The 27059-nt window shown below is 38.5% G+C and overlaps 1 protein-coding gene across 1 annotated transcript in view; it reads left to right on the top strand.

Annotated features, from left to right (window-relative positions):
- LOC150090384 (tRNA (guanine(6)-N(2))-methyltransferase THUMP3-like) overlaps positions 1 to 27059 on the top strand; it is a 76757-nt gene that overhangs the window by 23682 nt on the left and 26016 nt on the right. Inside the window, exon 2 of the mRNA XM_090390295.1 lies at positions 10018 to 10556. Within this exon, the coding sequence (XP_090246421.1) occupies positions 10018 to 10556 (539 nt within the window). The remainder of the gene's footprint in view (positions 1 to 10017; positions 10557 to 27059) is intronic.

Below are 27059 nucleotides of genomic sequence, written 5' to 3'. Positions count from 1 at the left end.
ATTATTGCTAAATGCTTACTTACTTCCCTTGTTGCTTCCATAATTATAACTCGATAGATTCCATCTGCCCCAGGTGCCTCTTTTTGTGTTTAACTTCAACAATTTCTCCTCCACTTTGCTGTCAGTTATTACCAAATCACTTATCTCCCTGTTAGAGTTTGATAAATGTCTAGCATTCCCCTTCTTGAATAACTCCTCATGTGTAAATGTAGATGCAAAATACTCATTCAGTTTATCACCTACTTGAGCAAGATCATCAATAGTCGAACCATCTGTGTTCAGTGGACAAATCTGATTAATCCCCTTCCTACTAGAGTTTACATAAGTATAGAACTCTGCTGGTTTTCTTTGCGTCCTTTGCCAAAGATTTCTCATAAACTGCCGTAGGCTTCTGTGTAGCCTGATAATTTATATGCATCCCATGCATTTTTCTTTTCCCTTTTGATCAATTCCTGATGAAATAACCTTATAGACATTATATTTAAATTTGGTTTATGACTCAACAAGGATGCAATCTTTCACCAATAAATAGCAGACAATTTTATATCACTAACAGTAAATGAAACTACTGATGCATGTGGCAGGTTTATAGAAAAATAACATAATTGCATAGTAAGTTATGTGTTCAAGAATTGGGTTAGCTTAGACTTCTAACTTGCAAAGTGCTGGAAATAACAATAGTTGCTGCAATCTTTTTGGGTTGGAAAACTGCTAGCTTGGGGGGAGACAAAGACAAATAGATTAACAGTAGCCACTGGCAGAGGTGAGAGAGATTCTTGCACTGCTTCTATTGGAATGAGCAGAAGCCTTAAAAACAATATGCAGGATATTTCAGAGACTGCTGGAAGTCATTGCGGTACAAGTAAACACGTGGGTTGTGTTAGGGTAGCTAAGAATAGAAACAGGTGCATGTATACTTGCGTGTACACCAATGCTAGGAGTTTAGTAAATAAATTTGATGAATTTGAGGTTTTGCTCAAAACATCAAAGGCAGATATTGTTGGGATATCAGAAACATGGTGTCACACAAATATAAGGAATGCAGAACTGGAATTTGGGGAGTACAACGTCTACAGAAAGGATAGACAGGATAGGAAGGGAGGAGGGGTTATGCTATTAGTTAAAAAACACATAAAATTGAAGGAAGTGAAGCCAGTCGATATCGATGGACAGGGCAGTGTCGAGTCAGTTTGGTGTGACATAAGCATGGGTAAATCAAAACTGAGAGTAGGAGTGTGCTATAGGCCTAATGACTCTGATGAGTATAATAAGATACTGTACAGGGAAATAGAATGGGCCAGTAAATCAGAGAGTCTTATAGTAGGGGATTTTAATTTCCCAGATATTGACTGGAATTTCTGGGTTCGTCACTCACACACTAGCAAGGCTTTTGTGGATTTATTGGATGATTGTTTTCTACACCAGCATGTTCAGGAGGCAACTAGAGGGAGTAATACTCTTGATCTGATTATCAGTAGTGATTCTTCATGCATTAAGAATCTGCAGATAAAGGAACCACTAGGTGGCAGTGATCACAGTGTGCTGAAGTGGGATTTACTCAAGGAGGTAACTACCATCAGAGGTAAAGAGAAGGGTTTTTGCTTTTGTAAAGGCGACTATGATGGGCTGAGACAGTATTTAAATTCTATACAGTGGGACCAACTGATGATGTTACCAACAGCAAATTCAAAATGGGAAGCATTCAAGGAACTAATCTTGGAAGCTACCAGGCTTTACATACCAACCAAGAAATATTGTTCAAGGTTTAGGCCTAAATGGTTGTCAGATGAACTAATGAGACATATGGCAGAGAAGAAAAATGCATCGGATACATACAGATTAATGGGTGACATGGAAGCCTATGATAGATATAAGTTGGTCTGTAACCAAGTCACAAAGGAGATTAGGCAGGCAAAGGCAGATTATGAGAAATCCTTGGCAAAGGATGCAAAGAAAAACAGAAAAGAGTTCTTTCCCTATTTAAACTCAAGAAGGAAAGGGATGAATCAGATTGGTCCACTGAATGTTGATGGTTCAACAGTTGAGGATCCTGCTCAGGTGGCTAACAATCTAAAGAGTATTTTGCATCTACATTCACACATGAGGAGTTATTCAGGAAGGGGAATGTTGTAGGTGAAGTAAACATTGGCAGTGAGCTAGATGATTTTCTAATAACTGAGAGGAAAGTGGAGGAGAAATTGTTGAGGATAAACATAAAAAAGGCACCCGGGGTGGATGGGATCTATCCAGTTATATTAAAGGAGGCAGCAAAGGAAGTAAGCAAGCCCCTAGCCATAATTATGAGAGCTTCTTTGGACTCAGGGGAGGTACCCATAGACTGGAGATGTGCAAATGTAACCCCAATTCACAAAGGAGGATCAAAGGCTGACACAAGTAATTATAGACCTGTTAGTTTAACTTTGGTTCCAGAAAAATTAATGGAGGCACTGGTTAAAGAAGCACTGCAGGATCATCTGGACAAGAATTCAGTTATAGCTCAGACACAGCATGGTTTTGTTAAGGGCAGGTCTTGTCTGACCAATTTGATTGGATACTATGATGTAGTCACAAAAGAACTGGATGCAGGGAATAACTTTGATATTATATATTTGGGTCTTAGAAAGGCTTTTGATACTGTTGCGCATGGAAGACTGCTGCACAAATTGGAGCAGTGTGGCATTGGTGGCAAATTGCTGCTATGGATAAAGGGATGGTTGAGTGGCAGAAGACAGAGAGTGGTAATCAATGGACACTGCTCAACGTGGACTAATGTTATTAGTGGAGTTCCTCAGGGTTCAGTGTTGGGTCCATTGTTGTTTTCTGTATTTATAAATGATATAGATGATGGTATATCAAGCTTAATGTCCAAGTTTGCAGACCATACAAAGGTTGGCAGGGTTGTTAAGGACGCTACTGATGCTATGGTGCTGCAACAGGATCTGGAAAGGTTGAGCAGATGGGCTGAGAGGTGGCAAATGAAGTTTAACATTGACAAATGTAAAGTACTACATATGGGAAACAGTAACCCCAGATCAACGTATCAACTCTGTGGTACTACGCTGACAGTGGTAGAGAATGAAAAGGACCTGGGGGTAATTGTGCAGGCAGATATGAAGTTCTCTGAGCATTGCAGACGAGCTGCAAGAGTAGCTCATGGTGTCTTGTCAATGATATACAGGAATTTTTCTAGCAGGGATAGGGATGTGATTATTCCCTTGTATAAGGCATTGGTCAGGCCACACCTTGAGTACTGTATACAGGTCTGGAGACCTCATTTCAAGAAGGATGTAGAGCTGCTGGAACGAGTACAGAGAAGGGCAACAAGATTAGTGAATGGAACAAAGGGTTGCTCTTATGAAGAAAGGCTTAAGTTTTGCAAATTACAGAGTCTGGAAACTAGGCATCGGCGAGGTGATCTGATAGAGGTGTATAAGGCTTTGAATGGCTTGAGCATGCTCAATGCCCATGGGATTCTTCCTCTTGCTCAGAATAATCACCTGAGAGGGCATAAATTCAAATTGAGGAAGGAGGGATGTCGGATAGATGTGCGGAAATTTGCCTTTAGCCAACGGGCAGTTGGTTTGTGGAATAGACTTCCATCACTTGTTGTTGAAGTTGATAGCCTAAACAAATTTAAGGCTCAGCTGGACAGGTATTTCGAACGAACGGAGGGGTGAAATGGGAGTAGTGGTTGTGCTTTTTTTTTTTTTTTGGATGATGCTGAATAAGCTTGCTTTCTTGCATCATATGCCTCTACTAATGCTAATGCTAAGTGTTCTATCCAAACCTGAGTCACAACTTGTTTGGTCTACATTCTAATTGTTTTGAAGAAGATACGATGTATGTTCAGCAATATGAATAATTTGATTTAATCCATCAAGAAAACTTTTCTGAAGTTCCTCTGCACATGTAATAATATAAACTTAAGAATTTACCTTACACAAATTATGTTTAAGTTTAGTTTATAACTGAACAAGTGATCTGCCTACCAGGATAGCTAAAAGTTTTGTATGGCTAGAAATAAATGATGACTGATATGTGGGCAAGTTTATGACAAAATAACAAGCAAGATTGGCAAAATAATTCAAGTATCTGGATGGGATGTGTAATTCTTCTGGTATATCCATTTCTCCATCATTGGCATTATGCAACAAATACTGTATGATCACATTACATCTAAAGGTGTTTCTCTCTAAAGATCTTTCTCTTCTTGTAAACTAATTCTCTTTCTTACAGAAGGCACACCTTCACTTCTGATAACAGAAAAAAATTAGAATATATTACTCTAATACTAACAGGTCATTTTAATTAGCTCTATAAGAATTTCAATGCAAATTTAATTATTTTTAGATTATAGATTCATACATAAATCTAGGGGCTTTTTTATGCATAAATTCTCTTAATGAGGACCTTACAAAACTTATTCATTTATCAACTAGAATGTCAGTTTGTTACCCATACGCTGACATTCTTGAACTTTTCCTCACCATTTTCTTCAAAGTGTGTAGTTAATGGAGTTTAATTATGCATGGGTAATTTACACACATCATTTCTACTACCATGGTAGTTTTAATCATCCGTTTGAATTATATCTCATATTGTGAATATCTTCACAATGAGTTGCTATGGTATTGCACTACCTTGAAAAAGTAACACTTCACCTATGGAGAAGAATAAAAGCCTATAGCTTCCAAGATTAATTCTTTGAATGCTTCCCATTTAGAATTTTCTGTTGGTAACATCGTCAGTCCCACTGTATAGAATTTAAAAACTGTTTGAGACCATTGTAGTTACCCTTACAAAAGCAAAAACTCTTCCCTTTATCCCTGATGGTAGTTGGATCTTTGAGTAAATCCCATATCAAAGTTATTTCCTGCATCCAGTTCCTATGATGTGGTCACGAAGGAACTGGATGCAGAGAATAACTTTGATATCATATATTTGGATCTTAGAAAGGCTTTTGATACTGTTGCACATGAAAGACTTCTGCACAAATTGGAGCAGTGTGGCATTGTAGGTAGAAGGAATTTGTTTTGTAGAGACGGGATACACTTAAACAAAGGTGGTGCAAAAGTTTTTGCCAGTATTATTGAGGATACCTTAAAGGTTCAGGGAAACTGCTAGTTCTAGTTAGGGGGGATGTGCATAATCCTGACATGTGTTTATCTGATAATATTGGTCAAAGTAACTATTGCACATACCTTAAGAGTTCTTATCTGCTACCCCAACTGGGCATATTATCTAGATGTTCTGGAGGTAGAAACATTTCAAGTGAGTGGGTAGCTAATGCCAGGGAAGAGAGCCTAAAAAACTTCAAGGGTTTTGTTAGGGTTGTTAAATATACAAGAACAGCAAGTTGTAATTGTTTATATAGTAATGTTAGAAGTGTCGTCAATAAAATGAGCGAATTTAAACTGCTGGTTAAAACAAGTAACGCAGACATAATAGGGCTTACAGAGACGTGGTGCCACCCGGAAATTTGGGATGATGAGTTTCACTAATGCTTGTATAATGTATTTAGGAAGGATAGGGTAGATAGAAGGAGTGGTGGGGTAATGCTTCTTATCAGAAGCAGCCTGAGTGTGACGATAGCTTTCCCGGATTCAGATGTTTCACATGCTAGTATAGAATCTGTATAGTGTGAGATAGTTGGAAACAAAGGTATAATGCGAGTAGGAGTAATCTACAGACCAGGTGATTGTGAAGATTATGACAAAAGCCTCTACATGCAAATGGAATGGGAAAGTAAGCGTCAATGTCTTATTATGGGTGATTTCAATTTGCCTCTAATTGATTGGAGTAAATGGGAAGGAAACTCGACATGGGGAACAAAATTTTTAAATCAACTAGATGACTGTTATTTGTATCAGTGTGTCAGGGAAAGTACTAGAGAAAAGAATGTCCTAGACCTCATCATCACCCATGAATCAGATGACATAACAGGGCTGACAGTAGAGGAACCAGTAGCAGGAAGTGATCATGGAGTTCTACGGTGGAAGATGATGAGAGAGGTAGCAGCAGTAAAAGGCAAAGGAATGGGTTTTAATTTCAGAAAAGAAAATTATGATGCCTTAAGGTACTACATGGCCTCTATTAACTGGGTAGATATCGTGCAGAGAATGAATACATTTGAACTGTGGTATGCTTTTAAAACATTAATCACAGATGCCTTGAATGCGTATATACCATTAAAAAAAATACTCCACGAGGAGGGTTCCAAGTTGGATGAATAGTGAAGTTGCCACATTACTTGAGCAGAAAAAGGTGGCATGGAAAAGTTAGAGAGCAATAAAAAGTACTGAAGCCTATAACAGCTACCAGATGATCTGTAATAGAACCACAGAAAAGGTTCGACAGGCAAAGGCAGTTTATGAGAAATCACTAGCAAACAGAGCAAAGAGGGGGGGGATAAGGAATTCTTCACATACATAAATGCCAAGAAGAGCAGGACAAACCAGATCGGACCTTTACGTAAGGGAAAGGGGGATAGTATTAAATACACCAGCTGCAGTTGCAGATGAACTCAACAGTTATTTTGCATCGATATTTACAAATGAAAAACCTTTTGTGGCAATGGAAAATTGTGGGAGTGAAGTTCAAAAATATGTAATTAATGATATTGAAATTTCGCAAGATTATTTAATGAAAAAACTTTCAAGCCTACAGGCCAGTAAGGCTCCTGGAGTTGATGGAATATACCCTATAATCTTAAGGGAGGCGGCAAGTGAGTGAATTGAACCATTGAGGCTAATTACGCGAGCATCACTAGACTCTGGGGAGATTCCCTTGGATTGGAAAAGTGCCAATGTATCTCCCATACATAAGGGTAGCTCTAAGAGTGAAGTGGAAAATTAACAACCTGTCAGTCTGACTTCAGTGGTAGGGAAAATCATGGAGGCAATGATCAAGGGTGGAATTCAAGATCATTTGGATCGAATTGAAATTCTCAAGGATACTCAGCATGGTTTTGTAAAGGGAAAATCACGTTTAACAAATCTGGTTCGCTATTTCAAAAGGGTCACTCACGAGCTGGATTTAGGGAATAATTTCAACATTGTTTATTTAGATTTCAGCAAAGCTTTTGACTCAGTCCCACATGAGCGGTTGCTTATAAGCTGGAACGGGTTGGAATCACTGGGAAAATCCTTAGATGGATAGCAGGATGGCTTCAGGGCAGGAGGCAGAGGGTTGTGATAAATGGCTATTCCCCAGATTGGGTTGATGTAAGAAGTGGGGTTCCCCAAGAATCAGTATTAAGACCACTGTTGTTTTTAATTTTCATAAACGACATCGATGAAGGGATAGAGGGCGTGATGTCTAAATTTGCAGATGATGTTAAAATTGTTAGAGTAGTTAATGATCACTGTCAAGCTGAGCTTCTTCAGAGATACCTAGATAGACTTCAGGAATGGTCAGAAAAATGGCAGCTATGCTTTAATCCAACAAAGTGTAAGGTATTACACCTGGGAAACAGTAATCCCAAAATAACTTATTCACTTGTTGGAGTTCAACTAAACCCAGTACTGGAAGAAAGGGACTTGGCTGTGACGATACGGTAAGACATGAAATTCTCTGGGCATTGTAAACAGGTTTCAAGGAAGGCCCATGGTGTCCTATCGATGATCTATCGAACTTTTGCAAGTAGAGATAGGGACGTGATAATCCCATTATATAAGGCTTTTGTTAGACCACACTTAGAATACTGTGTTCAAGTATGGAGACTGCATCTAAAGAAAGACATCAAGCTTCTTGAAAGGGTGCAAAGATGGGTAACTCACCTGGTGAGATCGGCAAAAGGGCGTCCTTATGAAGAAAGACTTTGAATATGTGGGTTGCAGAGTTTGGAAACTAGACACCTTAGAGGAGATTTGATTGAGGTGTTTAAAGCTCTGAGAGGCATCCGTAAAATGAATGAGGACGTAATTTTCAAGATTATAAATGATGCTAGAACTAGGGGACATAAATTCAAGTTATGGGGGGAGATGTTTAGATTGGGCTGCAGGAAGTTTTATTTTTAGCCAGTGAGTTATAAATTACTGGATTAAGTTGCCTACATGGGTGGTAGAGGATGACAGTTTGGGGAAATTCAAAGGTCATCTGGATTAGTACCTTTGGGTCAGGGAAGCACATAGGATGATAGGTTTAATTTCCTTTTTTTTTTTTTTTTTTTATTAATTATTATTATTTATTTATTATTTTTTTTTATCATTGTTTTATTCTGGTTTTTTTTTTTTTTTTTTTTTTTTTTTTTTTTGGCTGGTTGCACCATGTGGCTAATACTAATTGGAGGCAAATTGCTGCTAAGGATAAAGGGATGGTTGAGTGGGAGAAGACAGGGAGTGGTAATCAAAGGACACTGCTCTTTGTTGACTAATGTTATTAGTGGAGTCCCTCAGGGTTCAGTGTTGGGTCCATTGTTGTTTCCTGTATTTATAAATGATATTGATGATGGTATATCAGGCTTAATGTCCAAGTTTGCAGATGATATGAAAGTTGGCAGGGTTGTTAAGGACACTAATGACAGTACGCTGCTGCAACAGGATCTAGAAAAGTTGAACAGATCTACTGAGAGGTGGCAAATGAAGTTTAACATTGACAAATGTAAAGTACTACATATGGGAAGCAATAACCCAAGAGTAACGTATCAACTCTGTGGTACTACACTGACAGTGGTAGATAATGTAAAGGACCTGAGGTAATTTTACAGGCAGATATGAAGTTTTCTGAGCAGTGCAAATGGTCTGCAAGAGTAGCTCATAGTGTCTTGTCAATGATATAGGGGAATTTTTCTAGCCGGGTTAAGGAGGTGATTATCCCCTTGTATAAGGTAATGGTCAGGCCACACCTTGAGTACTGTATACGGGTCTGGAGGCCTCATTTTAAGAAAGATGTAGAGCTGTTGGAATGAGTACAGCGCAGAGCAACAAGATTAGTGAATGGAAACAAAGGATTGCTCTTACAAAGAAAGGCTTAAGTTTTGCAGATTACAATGTCTGGAGACTAGGCACCTGCGAGGTGATCTGATTGAGGTGCATAAAGCCTTGAATGGTTTGAGCATGCTCAGTGCTGATGAGATTCTTCCCCTTGCTCAGAATAATCACCTGAGAGGGCATAAATTCAAATTGAGGAAAGACAGATGTAGGATAGATGTGCGGAAGTTTGCGTTTAGCCAGCGGGTAGTTGGTTGGTGGAACAGACTTTCATCTTTTGTTGTGGAAGTCGATAGCCTAAATAAATTTAAGGCTGAGCTAGACAGATATTTGGAACAAAAGGAGGGGTGAAATGGGAGCAGGTGTGTTTTTTTTTTTTTTTTTTTTTGGCTGATGCTGCATAAGCTTGCTTTCTTGCATCATATGCCTCTGCTAATGGTCTCCCATTAAAAAACCCATTTTGTAATTCTCTTATGACTCCACTCCTGTCAAGGTGTTCTTGCATTACTTCTTTTATTAATTCCATTATTTTCCATGTTCTCAGAGGTTAAACTGCTATATATAGCAAGCAATTCCTTGATCCTTTGAACCACCCCTGTGAATAGGGAATATACTCATATTTGTACATCTCGAATCTTTAGGTACTTCTGAATCTAGGGATGCTCTCATTATTATGACCAAAGGTCAGCTTCTCTTAATATGCTTGGAGATTCTCTTGGGTTACTCAGCCCCACGTGCTTCATTCACTTTTATGTGCAGCTGTTTCTCTGCAATCTTACTTTCTGTTATTATAAATGATTATAAAATTATATTATAAAATTATTTAATTCCGAAACAGTATTTGATAAGACTTTTGCTAACTTTATCTCTAAAAACTTATTATATGCTTGAAGGATAATATTTTGAAGGTTACTGTGTTTAGGAGCTTAATCTACCAGGTTGGTTATACATTCCTTGTTCACAAACTTTTTAAGCCACTTTACACAATGCCGCACAGGCACTTAATTTCATTATTTTGAAAACTTGAATATATTTATTATTTTACCATTTATTTATTTATGTTTTTTTTTTTTTTTTTTAACTGTAGGTCTTAGAACTTAAAGGAGTAGACAATGTCTTTGTTGTGATACAAAACATAAAAAACTTTGCCTTTCCACAGGATAAAACTTCTGTGAGTGAAAAGCTAACATCTCAAGTTCCATTTATTGATTGGGTTACAGGATTAGAAGTATGGAAGGAAATATATGGATATAATCATACTGTACCACTGCACTTAATAAAAGATAATATTTTGTATTACCAAGCAAAAGATAATGAAAATGAACAAGGAGATGATATAGAATCAATAAAAACAAGAATGCCAAAGTTTAGAGTAACATGTTACAGAAGTGGGCAAAATCACTGTTTTACATCAATGGAGGCAGCAGCATATTTTGGAGGTGCTGTGAATGATAGCTTTCACTGGAAAGTGGATATGACCAAGTTTGACATTGAAGTAGTGTTAAATATTGACAATGATGATATGTATGTATGTATTGCTCTTACCAAAGAAAGTTTGCACAAGAGGAATCTAAAACACTTTGGACCTACCTCACTTAGATCAACAATTGCCCACAACTTAGTAAGGTAAACAAAAAATTCTTTGGTAATATTTGAAAAAGTATATATTAAAATGAAAGAAAAATTACATCTAAAGTCTTAAAATATTTAACTATTTAATCTCCAGAATTTATTTTCATATTTCATCAGAACTTTATTACATAATGGTACCATAAATACAATAAAAATTTAGAAAGCTCAAATAATAATTATGTTTCATCCCAGCTAGTTAATAAAGCTGTTGTGGGCTTTTCTGGATTTATTTCATGTTTTTCCCATGGTAACTAGTTTTTTGTGTGTATGTCAATTAAATGAAGTGCATTTCCATACTTGAAAGTCTACATAGGAGATTGCCCACATGTAATGAGCAGTTAGCTTCCAAGAAATGATGCCAAGATTATGTATGAGGGGAAGTTGAAAAGGAATGCTGGAAAGTTACGAAAACCCACATATTTTTTTTAAACATAGTCCTTCCCTTAACTCAACACACTTTCCACTAGCTTTCATAACCCACTGCAAAAAAATTCAGAAGATTTTGACTCAAGCCAGTTAGCATTAGCATAGGCACACGAGGTGTATAAAGCCTTGAATGGTTTGAGTATGCTCAATACCGATGGGCATTTAGCATAGAATAATCACCTGAAGATTATTCTATGCTCTGAATAATCACCTGAGAGGGCATAAATTCAAATTGAGGAAAGACAGATGTAGGATAGATGTGCGGAAATTTGCCTTTAGCCAGCGGGTAGTTGGTTGGTGGAACAGACTTCCATCCCTTGTTGTGGAAAGTTGATAGCCTAAATAAATTTAAGGCTCAGCTGGACAGGTATTTCGAATGAACGGAGGGGTGAAACGGGAGTGGGTTTTCTTTTTCTGTTTTTTTTTTGGCTGATGCTGCATAAGCTTGCTTTCTTGCATCATATGCCTCTACTAATGCTAATGATACAAGAAAGCAAACTTATACAGCATCAACCAAAAAAACCATTCCCATTTCACAGATCCATTCGTTCCAAATGTTTGTCTAGTTCTGCCTTGAATTTATTTAAGCTATCAACTTCCACAGCAACAGATGGAAGTTTGTTCCAGCAATCAACTACCCTCTGTCTAAAAGTAAACTTCCACACATCTATTCTACAACTGTTTTTCCTCAATTTGAATCTATGCCCCCTCAGGTTTGCAATCTGAACAAGAGGAAGAATCCCATCAGCATTGAGACTGCTCAATCCATACATCATAGCATTGTCACTGCCAAATTCCTGTCCTTTTGAGATTTAGAAATATAAAATATTCTGATGGAGCCAAATATGATGAGTAAGGCAGATGCTGTAACTGCTTGAATTCAGTCATTCAGTGTTGCCTGAGTTGCAAACACCATGTGCATCAGTGCATTGTCTAAATGCAAGATGATTCCTTTGGCCAATCTCTCTTGCCTCTGGAGGCTTTAGTTCCTTGCAGAAATGTGTCAGTAGTCTAGTATAGTACCCAGCATTGATAGTGACATCTTGTTCCAGGAAATCAACCATGGTCACGGCTTCTACATTCCAGAAGATGGATGTCATTACAGGATCAAAGTGGTGCCCATATTTTGTCTATAGTAACATAAAAAAAAAAAGGTAAACTGCAACCATTATCAACCCACTGCAGGATGGAAGCCTCCTCAACAATTCATGCTGAGGGAAATGGACCATAATCTGCCATGCTGGTCTAGTGCAGGTTGGCAGATCGACTGTATTTAGCAGTCAGGGGCTTGAACCCCAGTCTACTCAAAGAGCGTGTGCTACTGCACTCATGCTCTTGACCACTTGGATACGGAGTAACATACTACCCCCAAAACTGAGCTTTGTTAGCTTAAAAATGCTGCACAATCTCATGGAAACATCTCTCTCTCTCTCTCTCTCTCTCTCTCTCTCTCTCTCTCTCTCTCTCTCTGTCTCTCTCTCTCTCTCTCTCTCTCTCTCTCTCTCTCTCTCTCTCTCTCTCTCTCTCTCTCTCTCTCTCTCTGCTTCTGATATGGATTCAGTGCTTTGGAGACCCACATCAAAAAAACCTTCATTCCTAAAACATTCACCACATTATCGTGAGCTCACTCTTGGGAGATGTTGCATGTTTTCTCAGTGTGCTAAATTTGTTATTCTGCGGTCTTGAATGATCAGGTCATGAATGGCATCCACATTTGCAGGTGTCAGGCCTCCCACTGCAGCGTGAATCTTCAACACTTTCATCCACACTTAAATCTTGCAACCTAGTTTTTGACTAGCACATGAAGGACAAGGTTCCTCTAACATTTGCTGCATATCGTCATGAATTTCTTTCAGTGACATTCCCTTTAAATGAAGGTACTCAATGACTGCATGATGCTCTTAACAGTCACCATCTTCATTCACCTTCCACACTTCAATGCCCTCTGTAACGGAGAAGAATATAGTTACAAACCTGAAATTTTCTGGCTCCTCTGTAGCTAGGTGGGCAGGAGCAGCAGTGCGTAGCACATGCTTCTTGGTTAGACCAGGGTTCGAGCCCGTGACCACCAAATACGGAGGATTCGGAAAGGTCAGGGAATGACCACCACATATCCCCGGAGCAATATGGCCTTAGTTGCTAATGCTCCTAAAATCCAAATAACATAACATAACCGAAATTTTCTGTGAACACACAAGAAGGGTCACAGCACAGATTGGCAATATTGTCTCTTATGAAATGCTTTGCGATTTATATTGGGCTGCAAACGTTCTCTCCCCCCCCCCACAATATACATTCTTGTGGTTTGGTTTTTTTTTTTGAAATTTGTGCTCATTACACAATTCTCTGTTACTAGAAAATTATAAAATGTTAGAATCATTATGAGATTTATAATTTCTGCTGCACACAAATCATCTAAAATTTGCAAGTCATCTTATATGTTCAAATATAAAATCTTAAACTTAATTAAAAGTGCATATTTAGGATTAGAAAGATATGAGTTAATATTACTGTATTTACAATTTTTATTATTATGTCATATCAGCCATATGGTGCAAGGAGGCTTGAGGCTTATGCTGCACCAGCCAAAAAAAATTTCTGAATTACCCTGAGAGAGAGAAGTAGAAGGGAATCACCAAGAAAGAAAAGAATAATGAAGAATGATGATATCCAGCTCAGGACCTTGGGTGTGCCAAGCCCATACTCACCAGATGTGAGCCCATGGGGTAATTTTATTACTTATATATTTTTACACAAGTATACATTGTTGCTCATTATAATTTGTAAATCTTCATGTAATGGAAACAATTTGTGGCCAAAGAAATCACTGGCTAAGAGAACAAAGAATGGGAACAAGGAGCATTTTCATGTATGTAAATACAAAGAAGGAGAAAATGAATTGGGTGTGAAAAAGCCTTAGATAACCTAAGTGATGTTCTGATGAATTGAACAGGTACTTTGCATTGATCTTTACAGACAAAAGACCCCTCATAGTGAGAAGAGACTTGGTGAGTGAGGCTGAACAAGTGTGAAATTAAATGATTATTTATTAGAAAAACTTTTGTGCATTAAGGCTTTTGGAGTTTATAGCATGTTCCCAGTGATTTTGAAGGAGGCCACCAGAAAGTGCATTCAACCGTTAAGATTAATTATGGTTTCACTGGACTCTGGAGAGATTCCTCTGGATTTTTTTTTTTTTTTTTTTTTATGTGAACCCCAAACACGAGAGGTATTAGAACCTATAGTACTTAGTACCGTGCTTGGGTTGGAGATTGAGAAGACGAAAGAAGATATTTGTTGACATTGGACTTGAACTTCTGTAGATTGTAATTTTCAGGAAATACGTATGAAGGAAGGTTGTTCCAGAAAACGGCAGTTGAATGAATAAATGAGGAAGATGAAAAGTTGGTTCTGTGGGTTTGAAGTTGGACAGTAAATGGATGTTGGCTGGTGGCGGCACATGTTCGGACTGTTTTGAAAGAGAGAGCGGGAATTATAGAAGCTAATTCAGAAGAACAGTGCCCATGGAAGTATCTGTAGAAGAGGCATGCAGCAGAAACAGTGCGTCTATGAGACAGCGAGTGGAGAGACTCTGTTAGAGATGAATCATTAATTAACCTAACTGCCCTCTTCTGAATGGAATAAAGAAGCCTGAGAGAGGTTTTGGGGGCACCACCCCAGATGTGGGAACAATATTCCATGGCAGGGCGGATTTGCAATTTATACAGAGTGAGCAGCTGTTTGGAAGAAAAGTAACGCCGAGAGTGAAAGAGAAAACCAAGTTTTTTAGATGCAGAGGAAGCAATATTTGTAATGTGCTTGTGCCAAGAGAGATTAGAAGTCAGGGTAATCCCCAAAAGAGAGATATCCTTTTGCCTAGAAATTGGAGTGTCACTAAAGATAAGCATAGGAGCAGAAGAATCCTTTTTGCGAGATATAAGACAAGACTGAGTTTTAGAAGGGTTGAAATCAACTAAGTTGTCTTTGCCCCACTGGAGAATTACCTGAAGATCGGCATTTAAGGAATTGGTAGCAGATTTTCAAGAAGTTGAAGCTGATTGAGCAGGACAAGGTTTCTCAAAATGGAAAGTTGAATGCAATGTGCTATCATCGGCAAAACTATGGATAGGATTTCCAGTCAATGGAAGAAGGTCATTGATATACAAGAGGAAAAGAGTGGGGGAAAGAACTGAACCTTGGGGGACACCGGCATTAGTGGAGAAGTTAGAAGACAGAGAGCCATCAACCATCACCCTCAGTGAGCGATCAGAGAGAAAACTGGATAACCAATTACTAAAAACAGTTGGCAAACCATAAGATGGAAGCTTGTTTAGAAGACCTTTATGCCAAACACGATCAAAAGCCTTTGAGATGTCAAGAGCAACTACTTGTGTTTCACCGAACCTTTCCATTGAATTAGTCCATAAATGGGTAACATAAGCCAGAATATCACCAGTGGATCGACACTGACAGAATCCATACTAGTGATCGTTGATCAGATGGAAGGTTTCTAGGTAGTTTAAGAGTTGGCGGTTAATTGATTTCTCCATTACTTTAGAAAGAGTAGAAGTAATTGCAATGGGACGATAATTGGATGGGAGGGATTTGTCACCCTTTTTAGGAACTGGCTGGATATGAGCAAATTTCCAAGCAGAAGGAAAAACACCTTTAGAATAAGAAAGTGAAAAAAGGCGGCAAAGAATAGGAGTAAGTTCAGGAGCACAGGTTTTGAGAACAAGTGGAGAAATACCATCAGGACCTGGAGCTTTCTTAGCATCGAGATTCATCAAAATCCTTCTGATATTCTTTTGACGGAAGACCACAGGAGGCATTGAATGGAGGGAGTGTGTTGGGAATGGTGGGAGGTGTTTTACCAAGATCATTAATACATGAGCTGGAAGAAAAATGGGATGCTAGCAGGTCAGCTTTATCCTTGGCTGGAGTGACAACAGAACCATCTGGTTTGGACAGAGGTGGGAGCAGAGATGGGCAAAAGTTGCGGCCAATAGCTTTGGCAAGAGACCAGAATGCCCGGCTACCATTAGGGCAAGAAGCAAGTTTTCTACTCTTAGCCTGTTCAAACTCTAGTTTGGACTGATTAATAACTGCTTTACAATTGTTGCGAGCTTTGGCGTAGGCAGAAAATGAAACTGAAGAATTAGAAACAAGCCAATTACGATATGCAACATTCTTCTCTTGGACAGCCTTAGCACATTTATTGGAAAACCAAGGTTTAGATAAAGGACGAGATTTTAAAGTGGAGTGTGGGATAAAGGATTCCATTCCTGCAAGAATAATTTCACCGACACGATCTGAGCAAACGTTGACATCAGAACTTTTGAAAGAGTAATCCGACCAAGGAAAAGAAGAAAAGAAGACTCGCAGGTCATCCAATTTTGCATTCTTGTAATGCCAAACAACACGAGGTTGGGAATAGCCTTGAGATAAAGGTTCCATTGGAGAAGAGACAATCACCAAGTTGTGATCTGAAGTGCCTAAAGGAGCTTTCACTTCGACCGTGTACTTAGAAGGGTTGTTTGTGAGAAAAAGATCAAGCATGTTGACTGTATGATTAGGATTGTCCGGTATTCTTGTAGGTAAATGAACAATCTGTGCTAGGTCATTAGTAATTGCAAAAGCCTCAGCATCTCGACCTGCTGGGTCGGTGTGACTAGAAAACGGAAGCCAGCTGGGGTTGTGAACATTAAAATCACCAAGGAAAATTACCTCACTGTTAGGAGAGTTGGACTGGAGAAAGTCAAGTTGCAACGAGAGGAAGTCAAAGAGCTCCAAGTGATTAGTCGAGTTGGGAGAACGGTAGAGACAACAGATGAATTTGACACAATGAGGTAGAGAGATTTTAAGCCAGAGAAGATCAAAGAGAGGAGATTCCAAATTGCCAAGTCTCTGACAGGGAATATCAGAACGGACATATGTACAAGTACCACCTTTGAGGCGAAAGGAATCATACAGCGAATAATTTGGGCATCTGAGATGAGCAGTAGTTGAATCAACCGATAACTGAGATTCTGTCAGAAAAAGTACACGAAGTTTGGCAGACTGCAACAAGTGGAAATGGACATCGTTGAGATTAGAATTGAGACCACGTATATTTGTGAAATGAATTAGGAAGTCCTTGGGAGGTTTAGATCTTTTCGCAGATAAGCTTGCTCTATTAGTTTGACAATTCATGGTGTATTCAATAGTAAGAAAAAGTGGGTGGGACATGCTGTATGAAGTAATGAAATTTTTGGATATGGCGTACGTGTGGTAAGAATATACCCAGATCCTTGACATAACGTGGCCTTGACAATGCTCCCCGCATACACACTACTCGGACTCCCTCCAGTCACTATCTGGCAGAGTAGAGGTAGCAAGATTATACACTAGCTGATCCGGAAGCCTCCTAGAGAGTTACGAATAGGTCCGGTCCGGTGTACTAACTAGCGGCCGGCCTGCGAAAACCGTTTTAGAGCTGTACCCTCGAAATGTAAGGAATATTGGATCTCGCCACGACGTTTATCATAACCTCAAAAGTCATCAATCATACTGCATGATGGAAGAGATAGGGAAGGGTTGACCGGAACTTAGCTCTAGAGACTAAACATGGGTTCCACCACTTCAAGCCTCCAATAAGCAAAGTGGTGGTATTTCACCGGTTGATGAGAGTCATCTTCCACCTAGTACTGCCTGGTAACATAGAGGGGCGGCGTTCCTCCATGTGGTGTGGGCGCCACACCTCGACCCCTGCTTACGTTGGTTCACACCTGGGTGGTCACCCACCATGTACTTGTGCATGGGGGTTATACCCAGGATTACTAACAGTCCCACCATCGTGAAGGTGCAAGCAGAGGATTTGGCTGTCACAGACCGTCCGGACTTCGCCGAAATTGGGTCCACTTGACTTGAGTGTCACCCGAATATCAGTTCCATCAGCGTTTTAGACTCCCAGGTAGCAAGTACAGCTTGTCTGGCATATCTGAGAGAATGTCTGTGACAACCTCAAGGACCAATTGGAGAAGTGCCAGTGTATGTCCAATACATAAGGGCAGTTCTGAGATTGAAGTGGGTAACTATGGACCAATCGGTCTGACTTCAGTTCCTCACAGGTGCCTAGTCTCCAGATATGATTTGCAGAACTGAAGCCTCTTCCCTGGTAAGAGCATCCTTTTTCGCCCCACACCATTCTTTTTGCTATTCTCTGCATCTACTTCAACAGATTCACATCCCTTCCTAAAATGAGACTTCCAGATCTGTATGCAGTACTCAAGATGTGGTCTAACCATTGCCTTATATGATGGAATAATCACTTCCTTATACCTGCTGTCAAAATCTAAATGCGCTTCAGCGTTATTCTGTGGTCTTGCATGATCAGGTCATGAATGGCATCCACATTTGCAGGTGTCAACATGGGAACAGGCCTCCCACTGCAGAGTGCATCTTCAATGATGTCTCGTCCATGCAGCCTTCAAGGATCGTCAGAAAAGTGAGTTATGTTTTCATGCAGCAAAATGTAAGGTCTTACACTTCAAGAATAGCAACCCCAAAAATCACTTATATATTTGGTGAGTTGAAAGCAGTAGACATGTATGGTTTCTTATGTAGGACAGCATCTGAACATCAGTTCGCCTCCGCCTTGGTACGCTGTGAGTGATGAATACAGACCTCTGTAAAAGGCCGTGTGTGTGTTGCCCGCCTACACCACGGGAAGGTAGACCACAACTACGCATGTACGCGGCCGCCCTCAGAACCCTCTGGTTTACAGCTCTTACTGTCCTAGCATCAGAGCAAAGAATTCAAAAATAAAGTAAGTAAATAATAAAAAAATAACTAAATAAAAAAGTCCCGCCCCAAGGTACCAGCAAAAATGAATAAGTAAATAAATAAAAAATGAAATAAAATAATAATAAATAAATAAATAATTTTATATATAAAATTATTTTTATATATGAAATAAAAAAAAAAATAGGTGCCGGTACTCATTTTCTGCTATCAGGAAAAATTTAAAATTAAAAGGATATGAAAAGTACTCTAAAAGTTTTTTTTTTTCCTGATATTGTTACTTTTGTAGTAATGTTTTTGGAATAAGAACAAATTTAGTATATTAACACAGTTTATTAAGCATAAATTTATTATTCAAGTATATTAAAAAAATATGAGTAAAATAAGTAAATAAATCGGTCAATTACTGAATGCCAGGCACTCGGGATGAAGTTTCCGTAGTTACGAATGGTCGTTAGTGTTGTATCTCAAATAGAGAGCTTTATGGTAACTGAAAAAAGTTTCTAGTACCCTGGCTTGGCCTAAAACTGAGGAACTAACGAAAATGTTGTCTATTTGAGTCTTTGCAGTTGTTGTGAATGACAAGGGTGGGAGAAGCGACTGGCAGGTGAGTTGTTGTTGTTATTTGTTTTTTAGGAGCATTAGCAACTAAGGCCATATTGTTCCAAGGATATGCAGTGGTCATTCCCTGACCTTTCTGCATCCTCTGTATTTGGTGGTCACGGGCTCGAACCCTGGTCTAATCAAGAAGCGTGTGCTGCGCACTGTTGCTCCTGCCCACCTGGCTACGGAGGCACCTGGCAGGTGAGGGCCGTGCAAGATTCCACGAAGGCACCTTCCCACCACTGCCGCCTCAACACGGCTCTCTGAGTACCTCCCTCCCGGGACAACTCCAGCTTTGAAAATTGTTAAAAAAATACTTCTCGTCGCAAAATTTATAAATGACCTTTATAACTAACTATTTAGCAACCTTTTTGTCACCAAAAGGAGAGTTGCTTAGTACAAAGAAGAGCACTATCGAAGTGCAATAATTTTTTTTTAAATTTAACCCAAAAATTAAATAATAGATTTCATTCGGAATAGTTTTCCCTTGATAAGCATCGAATAATGCATAGCTAATGTGATTTTTAAATTTTTAGCTCCATTAGCGACGGAAATAGAGGGGGTGGACACAAAAATTACTCCATTTTCTTGTCTGGTGCCACCATTTTTAATTTTAAAAATACTTTAAAATTATATTTTAAACCTACTCGTTGAGCTCTTTCCAACGGTGTATAATAAGCTATAGGTTGTTGACGACATTTTTGTTACCCCCATCCCATTTCTCAGACAAATGTTTTTTCAACAATGATCAATATGGCATTATGTTGGCCCACATGATGTACAAATAAATGCAAAATTTCAAGTCAATAGGTTGAGTGTTTCCAGAGATACAATGCTGTGACAGACGGATGGACAGACAGACAACCGAGTGGCATTATAAAGGTCCTTCGTTAGACTACAGCCCCTAAAAATAATAAGCAAAAATAAATAACATAAATAAAAATAATTTCATAATAAAGTTTTTGTAGAATATTCCAAATTTTTATTAAGTTCTCATTCGACACCCTCAGCCGACTTCTTTTCTTCCTCTTTGTGTATCTCTTGCTTAATGACGTTTTCAGAACAGCCACGAATCGACATTTTGCTGGTACGAAGTGGGTCAGAGTGGGGGAGCTACAAACAGTAGTGAAGAAACTGTTTTTGTCATCAACGAAGCTCTGGTTGGGCTGACAATCAGATTCATTTGTGAACATCCTCGTTCACATTCACTCGATGAAATTGGTATCGTATTCAGAGCATCCATCAAATGCTTCAATTCTTCTGAAACCATCTTTTCAATTAGGTATTCCTGAAATCCACGAATTGTATCTCTTTCATTTAACTGTAACCTAATTGACAATTTTTTAACTTAAGTTTCACCAAATGCCATCATTTCACGTTTAGAAGGTTTAATACCTTCGCTGTCCTCATTTTCCTTCTCTCGTCATTGGTATTGTCACTAGTTCTTAAATTTGAATTTTTTTTACTGTGAAAATGTAAACAGAGATACAGAAGATTTGCGAAAAAATTTGGATAACACACCTTTGTGAAACAATAGATGATTATTTGTCGGGGTAAAAGAAAATCACTCCCTCCTAATTCTCGAACGGAACGCTTACAGTTGATTCATAGCGGTGTCCAACCTAAGGCCCACCAGGAAAGTTTTGTTCACTAAATGTAATTGTGTATTGTACTTAATAAAATTTTCGAATATTTTCAGTTTTACTTTTACATGCAACAAGATATGGAAAAAGGAACACACTAAAGAAATCTAACCTCGGATTTTTTTTTTAATATGGCTCCTGTACAGGAAAAGTTTTGATACCACTGCAATAGAAAGTGGACCACAGCCCATTGGGAATACACCTTAATCTGCTCACTGCTGACCAGTGCGACTTCTCCGTATGTGGGACAGGTGGTCGAATAGGTTTTACCAGGTACCACTAAGTTGTAGAATGGTAATCCCTTTAGCCCTCTTAATTTGTGCAGCAGCACTAATTGCCTGAAGGCCAGAAATGCGAACAGTGCGTACCGAGTATATACTCTCCTAATCTGTTCGCTGTATGAAAATTTTCTTGCTCAACGGAAAGTATTTGAAATGTAGCTTCTAAGGGGAATTCAAAATAATTTGCTATAAAAGGATTTCGTTAAACAGAGGTCCGACTGAGTAATTTAGAATTATAAAAATGGTTATACAGTTTTATATAGAAAATATCTTAACAATAGACAGTGAAAAATGCAAATTTAGTTAAATAATTTTAAGCATTTTTGAATATCAAATTTAAGGAATATTACAATTTTCGAAGTGCATTACATCAAAATGGCACACTGTTAATAAAGGTCCCAGTATGGCGTACCATCCCAATAAAAGCACTGTATATATATATATATATATATATATATATAATCCACACAGTGCCAGCAGGAGTCTCCACTAGGAAAGCAAGAGGTATCCTGAAGTTGGGTGAGAAGGCTTATCTGGTGATCAAAAGCATGACCAGCAAATTCTTGCAGGGACTGGAAATTTTCTCTGGTGCTCAGGAAGTCTGGCTCATTTCCAGGGACAGTGACACTAGTGGAGAGAAGGTTCTGTCAATGATCTAGGTATTGCTGGAAGTGGTATAAATTATGTTCCCAGTCTTCTGGGGTGCCACAAGAACAGAGTGATGATTCAGCAAGGTTGAAAGTTGCAAGTTTGGCATTAAGAAAGCCATGACCAGAGAGTAAGCAGGGAGTGTACAGACCAGGGTGAAACCATTTCTGAGTGGACTCTTAACATGGCAAAGGGAACCTTAGGGATGAACTTTAAAGTAACAAGACCCTTAAAGGACATCTGTGTTGCCAACACTGTATCAAAAGATACCAACAGCATGTTTTCTCTGCCTTGGAATTCACAGTGACATTGATAATAATTAAGTAATACCCAGGAAGGTCACAGGGACAGCATGCCTGATGTAGAAGCACAGGCCTCGTACAATTGAAAGCAATAGAGGAAGAAAGTGATTTGAGGAGTTAGAATAGCATTAGCATTAGTAGAGGCAAATGATGCAAGGAAGCACTTCCAATGTTTCTTTTCCTTGCAAATGATGCAAGGAAAAGAAACGCTTCCCATTTCACCCATCCATTCACTCTAAAAGTTTATCCAGTTCTTCCTTGAATTTATTTAAGCTATCAACTTCCACAACGACAGATGGAAATTTGTTCCAGCAATTAACTACCCGCTGGCTAAAGGAAAATTTCTGCACATCTATTCTACAACTGTCTGTCTTTCCTCAATTTGAATTTATGCCCTCTCAGGTTGTAATCTGAGCAAGGGGAAGAATCCCATCAGCATTGAGCCTGCTCAAAACATTCAAGGCATTATACACCTCACTGGTGCCTAGTCTCCAGACGATGCAATTTGCAGGACTCAAACCTTTCTCGGTATGAAGATCCCTTCTTTCTCCTCACCAATTTTGTTGCCCTTCTCTGTATTCATTCTAGCAACTCTACATCCTTTCTAAAATGAGGGCCTACAGACCTGTACACAGTACTCAGTTTGGCCTGATGTGGTCAGACAAGAAGTACTCTAAGCAGTGTAAGCAGGCAGCACTATGGATCTTCCCATAGTTTCCCTTTCATGATTTATTGAACATTCAATGTAGAAATAAGGAGGTCATAATCTCACTGTATAAGGCAATTGTGAGACTATACTTATAATAGTGTGCCCAAGTAGGGAAGTCACGCCCTGAAAAAAAAAAAAGTGTGTGTATGTATATATACAGGCACTCTCCGACTTACATAATACTCGATTTCCATAAATTTGACTTTACGTAAGTTTTTGCCAGCCGGTGCAAACTTTAAAAAATTGTTGAAACATATTTTGCATTCCATAGGAATAAATGGAGGTACTGTGAAAATATCTTAATGTGAACCCAATAACACTTTTTTTTTTTTTTTTTTTTTGTAATTTGTTTTGAGATCTCGGTAGTTGAATTTTTCACTATATAACTAACTATTTATCTCTCTAAAAGGTAACTTTTATAATGGCGCGCTACCTTTTCATCATTATCATATGTTCCGTTATAAGAATCAATTTTGAATGGCTTTGTTAATATTTTTCTGAACATTTCTAGAGGTCACAACCATAAAACAAAAACAATTTGCGCTTTCCGGTTTATTGGGGTTTTCTGTTAGTGCATCTAATTATAAACGGGTACTAAACTCGATCTTATTGCATTTGCAATAATACTGATAAGTTGAATTGTGTGGGTTTTTACATCATTATGGTGAAATGTGTTTTCCCTTCACTGAAATCTTTAATCATATAAAAACAGAAATTTTCAGAATCTTCTCTTCATTCCTATTTAGTTATTACAATGGTGAAGGGAAAGTGCAAGTGGCGGCAGTGCTAGGAAACGAAACAAAATTGGTTTAAAAAAAAGAAGTATGAAGCAGGACAAAGTTCGTCATCTATTGCACTAGAATTATGTCTCTCTGCTTCAACAGTGAATGCTATTTTAAAGGACAGTGTGTGTGTGTAAAAGATCATGTTAAAGGATCTATGCATTTAAGATCAATGGTGATCACAAAACAGCATGCTATAATGAAGATGGAAGAGCTATTAATAATATGGATGGAAAATCAGATTCAGAAGCGAGTGCCCCTGAGTCTAATGGCCATTGAAGTAAAAGGAACAAGCATTTATGAAGATATTAAGGATAAGTACAGCGAATCCCAAGTAAAGTTCATGGTAAGCAATTGGTGGTTTAATAGGTTCAAGCATTGTGCTGGTTTCAACAACATTTAAGTATGCAGTGAAGTTGCCAGTGCCTATTCTGCAGCAGCAGAGAAATTTTGTGATGTGTTGGAAAAACCCCTTCTAAATTTCCACAGACCTCAACCTCTGCAGTGGTGTACTTATAAGTTGGAAACGTTGATTCTGGCAACGATGCTCGAAAGGTAAAACTTGCTGACATTATGCCTGTACCCTCCCTTTTTTTACAATTTTATAATTTCGAAATTTTTGTAATTGAATAAATAATTCTATTTACATGTACATTGAACATTTCTTTTTTGCTTCAATCAAATTCAGTAAGCATAGTTGCAGGTGCTGCATAAGCGTTTAGGGAAATTCTGACGTAAAATAAGGGTTGTGTTCCAGGGGAACGCAACCCTTACATAAGTCGAGGAGTGCCTGTGTATGTATATATAAAATATTTTAAGTATAAAATATTGTAGGTAGAACATGTTAACAAGCTTTATGTATAAAATTAAAACTAATGAATATACTGTATACCCTGGGAGCGATATATGTTGTGAAAGAAAAAGGGGGGGGGGAATGAACCTGAAAATAAAACGATAAGATTTGCACAGATTGAAACAATACCAATTAAATTTTAAAAAATTTTTTTGAAAAAACGACCAAGGTGGAAATATAACACCTTGGTCGTTTTTCAAAAAAAACACGTTTTTTTCAAAATTTATTTGGTATTGTTTCAATCTGTGCAAATCTTATCGTTTTATTTTCAGGTTCACCACAAATGTAGAATACTACGTATGGGAAGCAGTAACCCCAGAGTAACGTATCAACTCTATGGTACTACGCTGACAGTGGTAGAGAATGAAAAGGAACTGGGGGTAATTGTGAAGGCAGATACAAATTTTTCTGACAGTGCAGACGGTCTACAAGAGTAACTTATGGTGTCTTGTCAATGATATACAGGAATTTTTCTCGCAGGGATAAGGAGGTGATTATTCCCTTGTATAAGGCAATGGTCAGGCCACATCTTGAGTACAGGTCTGGAGGCCTCATTTCAAGAAGGATGTAGAGCTGCTGGAACGAGTACAGAGAAGGGCAACAAAATTAGTGAATGGAACAAAGGGTTGCTCTTACGAAGAAAGGCTTAAGTTTTGCAGATTACAGTGTCTGCAGACTTAGGCACCTGCGAAGTGATCTGATTGAAGTGTAGAAAGCCTTGAATGGTTTGAGCATGCTCAATGCTGATGGGATTCTTGCTCAGCAGGTGGGAAGAAGCAGCAGTGCGTAGCACACGCTTCTTGATTAGACCGGGGTTCGAGCCCGTCACCACCAAATACAGAGGATGCGGAAAGGTCAGGGAATGACCACCGCATATCCCGGAGCAATATGGCTTTAGTTGCTAATGCTCCTAAAAACCAAATAACAAACAAACTTCTTGCTCAGAATAATCACCTGAGAGGGTATAAATTCAAATTGAGGAAAGACAGTTGTAGGATAGATGTGCAGAAGTTTGCCTTTGCCAGCAGGTAGTCGGCTGGTGGAACAGACTTCCATCTTTTGTTGTGGAAGTTGATAGCCTAAATAAATTTAAAGCTGAGCTGGACAGGTATTTGGAATGAACGGAGGGGTGAAATGGGATCGTTTTTTTTTGGCTGATGCTGCATAAGCTTGCTTTCTTGCATCATATGCCTCTGCTAATGCTAATAATTCCTGCTCTCTTTTTTTCAAACCAGTCTGAATATGTGCCACAACCAGTCAGCATCCTTTTACTGTCCAACTTAAACTCACAGAACCAGCTTTTCTCATTTATTCATTAAATTTCTGTTTTCTAGAACCACCCCCCTTCACGTGTATTTCCTGAAAATTACAATCTACAGAAATTAGTCTAATGTGAACAAGTGTCTTTTTTCATCTTCTCAACCTTCAACCCAAGCATGGTACTAAGTACTTTAGGTGCTACTTTTTTATAGCATTTACCATATGTAATAAGTTTTGTATAAAAATTAATATATGGTATTTATTATATAGCTCTATAAAGAAAAGAAAAAAAAAAAGAGCAGAAAAAGTTTTGTTTCTATTATCCAAAATTTTGCTATCCAAGGGAGTCTTGGTTTCTTATCTTATGTAAAATGGTATCTTATGTAAAAATACTTCATTTTAATGAATATCATCATAGTGAAAATATCACTTTAGTGTAATAAAATCTTATCCCTCTATGAAAAAATCTAAGTGCAATAAAATTTATTAAAAGAAAATCCTTAAACAATGTGACATGCACATTTGGATCTTTAAGGTCTGGCAGTACTGTAGTTTGCACTAATGATATTAAGAATATCATTAGTGCCAACATGTACAACAGTATCACCTTTCATGCCCTTAAAAGAATCATCTGCTCTACAACATCAACGTTTGCTCCCCCTCCCTCCCAGAAGACATACTTTGGTCCTATTCCACCCATCCTTTTTGCACAATATATTTCACTGACAGTAAAGTCACTCCCATGGAACCAGCATAATCTGCCTTGGGGATTGTTTTTCTGTTGTTCGATGCACAAGTGTAAGCTCTGTCATTGCGGTGAGTACCTGAGAGCTTGATGGCCCTTCCAATTTAATGCCTTTGAGAGTATTCACCCTGTTCAGGGTCTCGTAAATGCCCATTACAATGCTGAGTTCATGCTTAGTTTCCTTGCACTCTTTGCACTGAACACGCACAAAGCCTTCTCCCTCAGCTGTTACATGTCCTGTTTCAGATTTGCAAATGCCAAACAAGTAACACATTTTGTAAGGCCGCGATTTATAGAACTGCCCCGTCAGTGCTCCCTGAGCCATAGCACTCCTGCTACATTGAGCTTTTTCCTTTGCTGCTGCTGTAGTCAGAAGCATGATTTTCAATTAAATTCATTTTAATTTGAGAATACTACATTAAACTAATAGATAGCTAAATGCAATTATAACACTATTCACAGT

The sequence above is a fragment of the Mastigoproctus giganteus genome, chromosome 2 (genome assembly GCF_048544385.1).
Source record: "Mastigoproctus giganteus isolate SK-2022 chromosome 2, ASM4854438v1, whole genome shotgun sequence".
NCBI classification, from domain to species: Eukaryota; Metazoa; Arthropoda; class Arachnida; order Uropygi; family Thelyphonidae; genus Mastigoproctus; species Mastigoproctus giganteus.
Note: the sequence above shows the minus strand (reverse complement) of the source record. Positions and strands in the feature narration are given on the sequence as shown.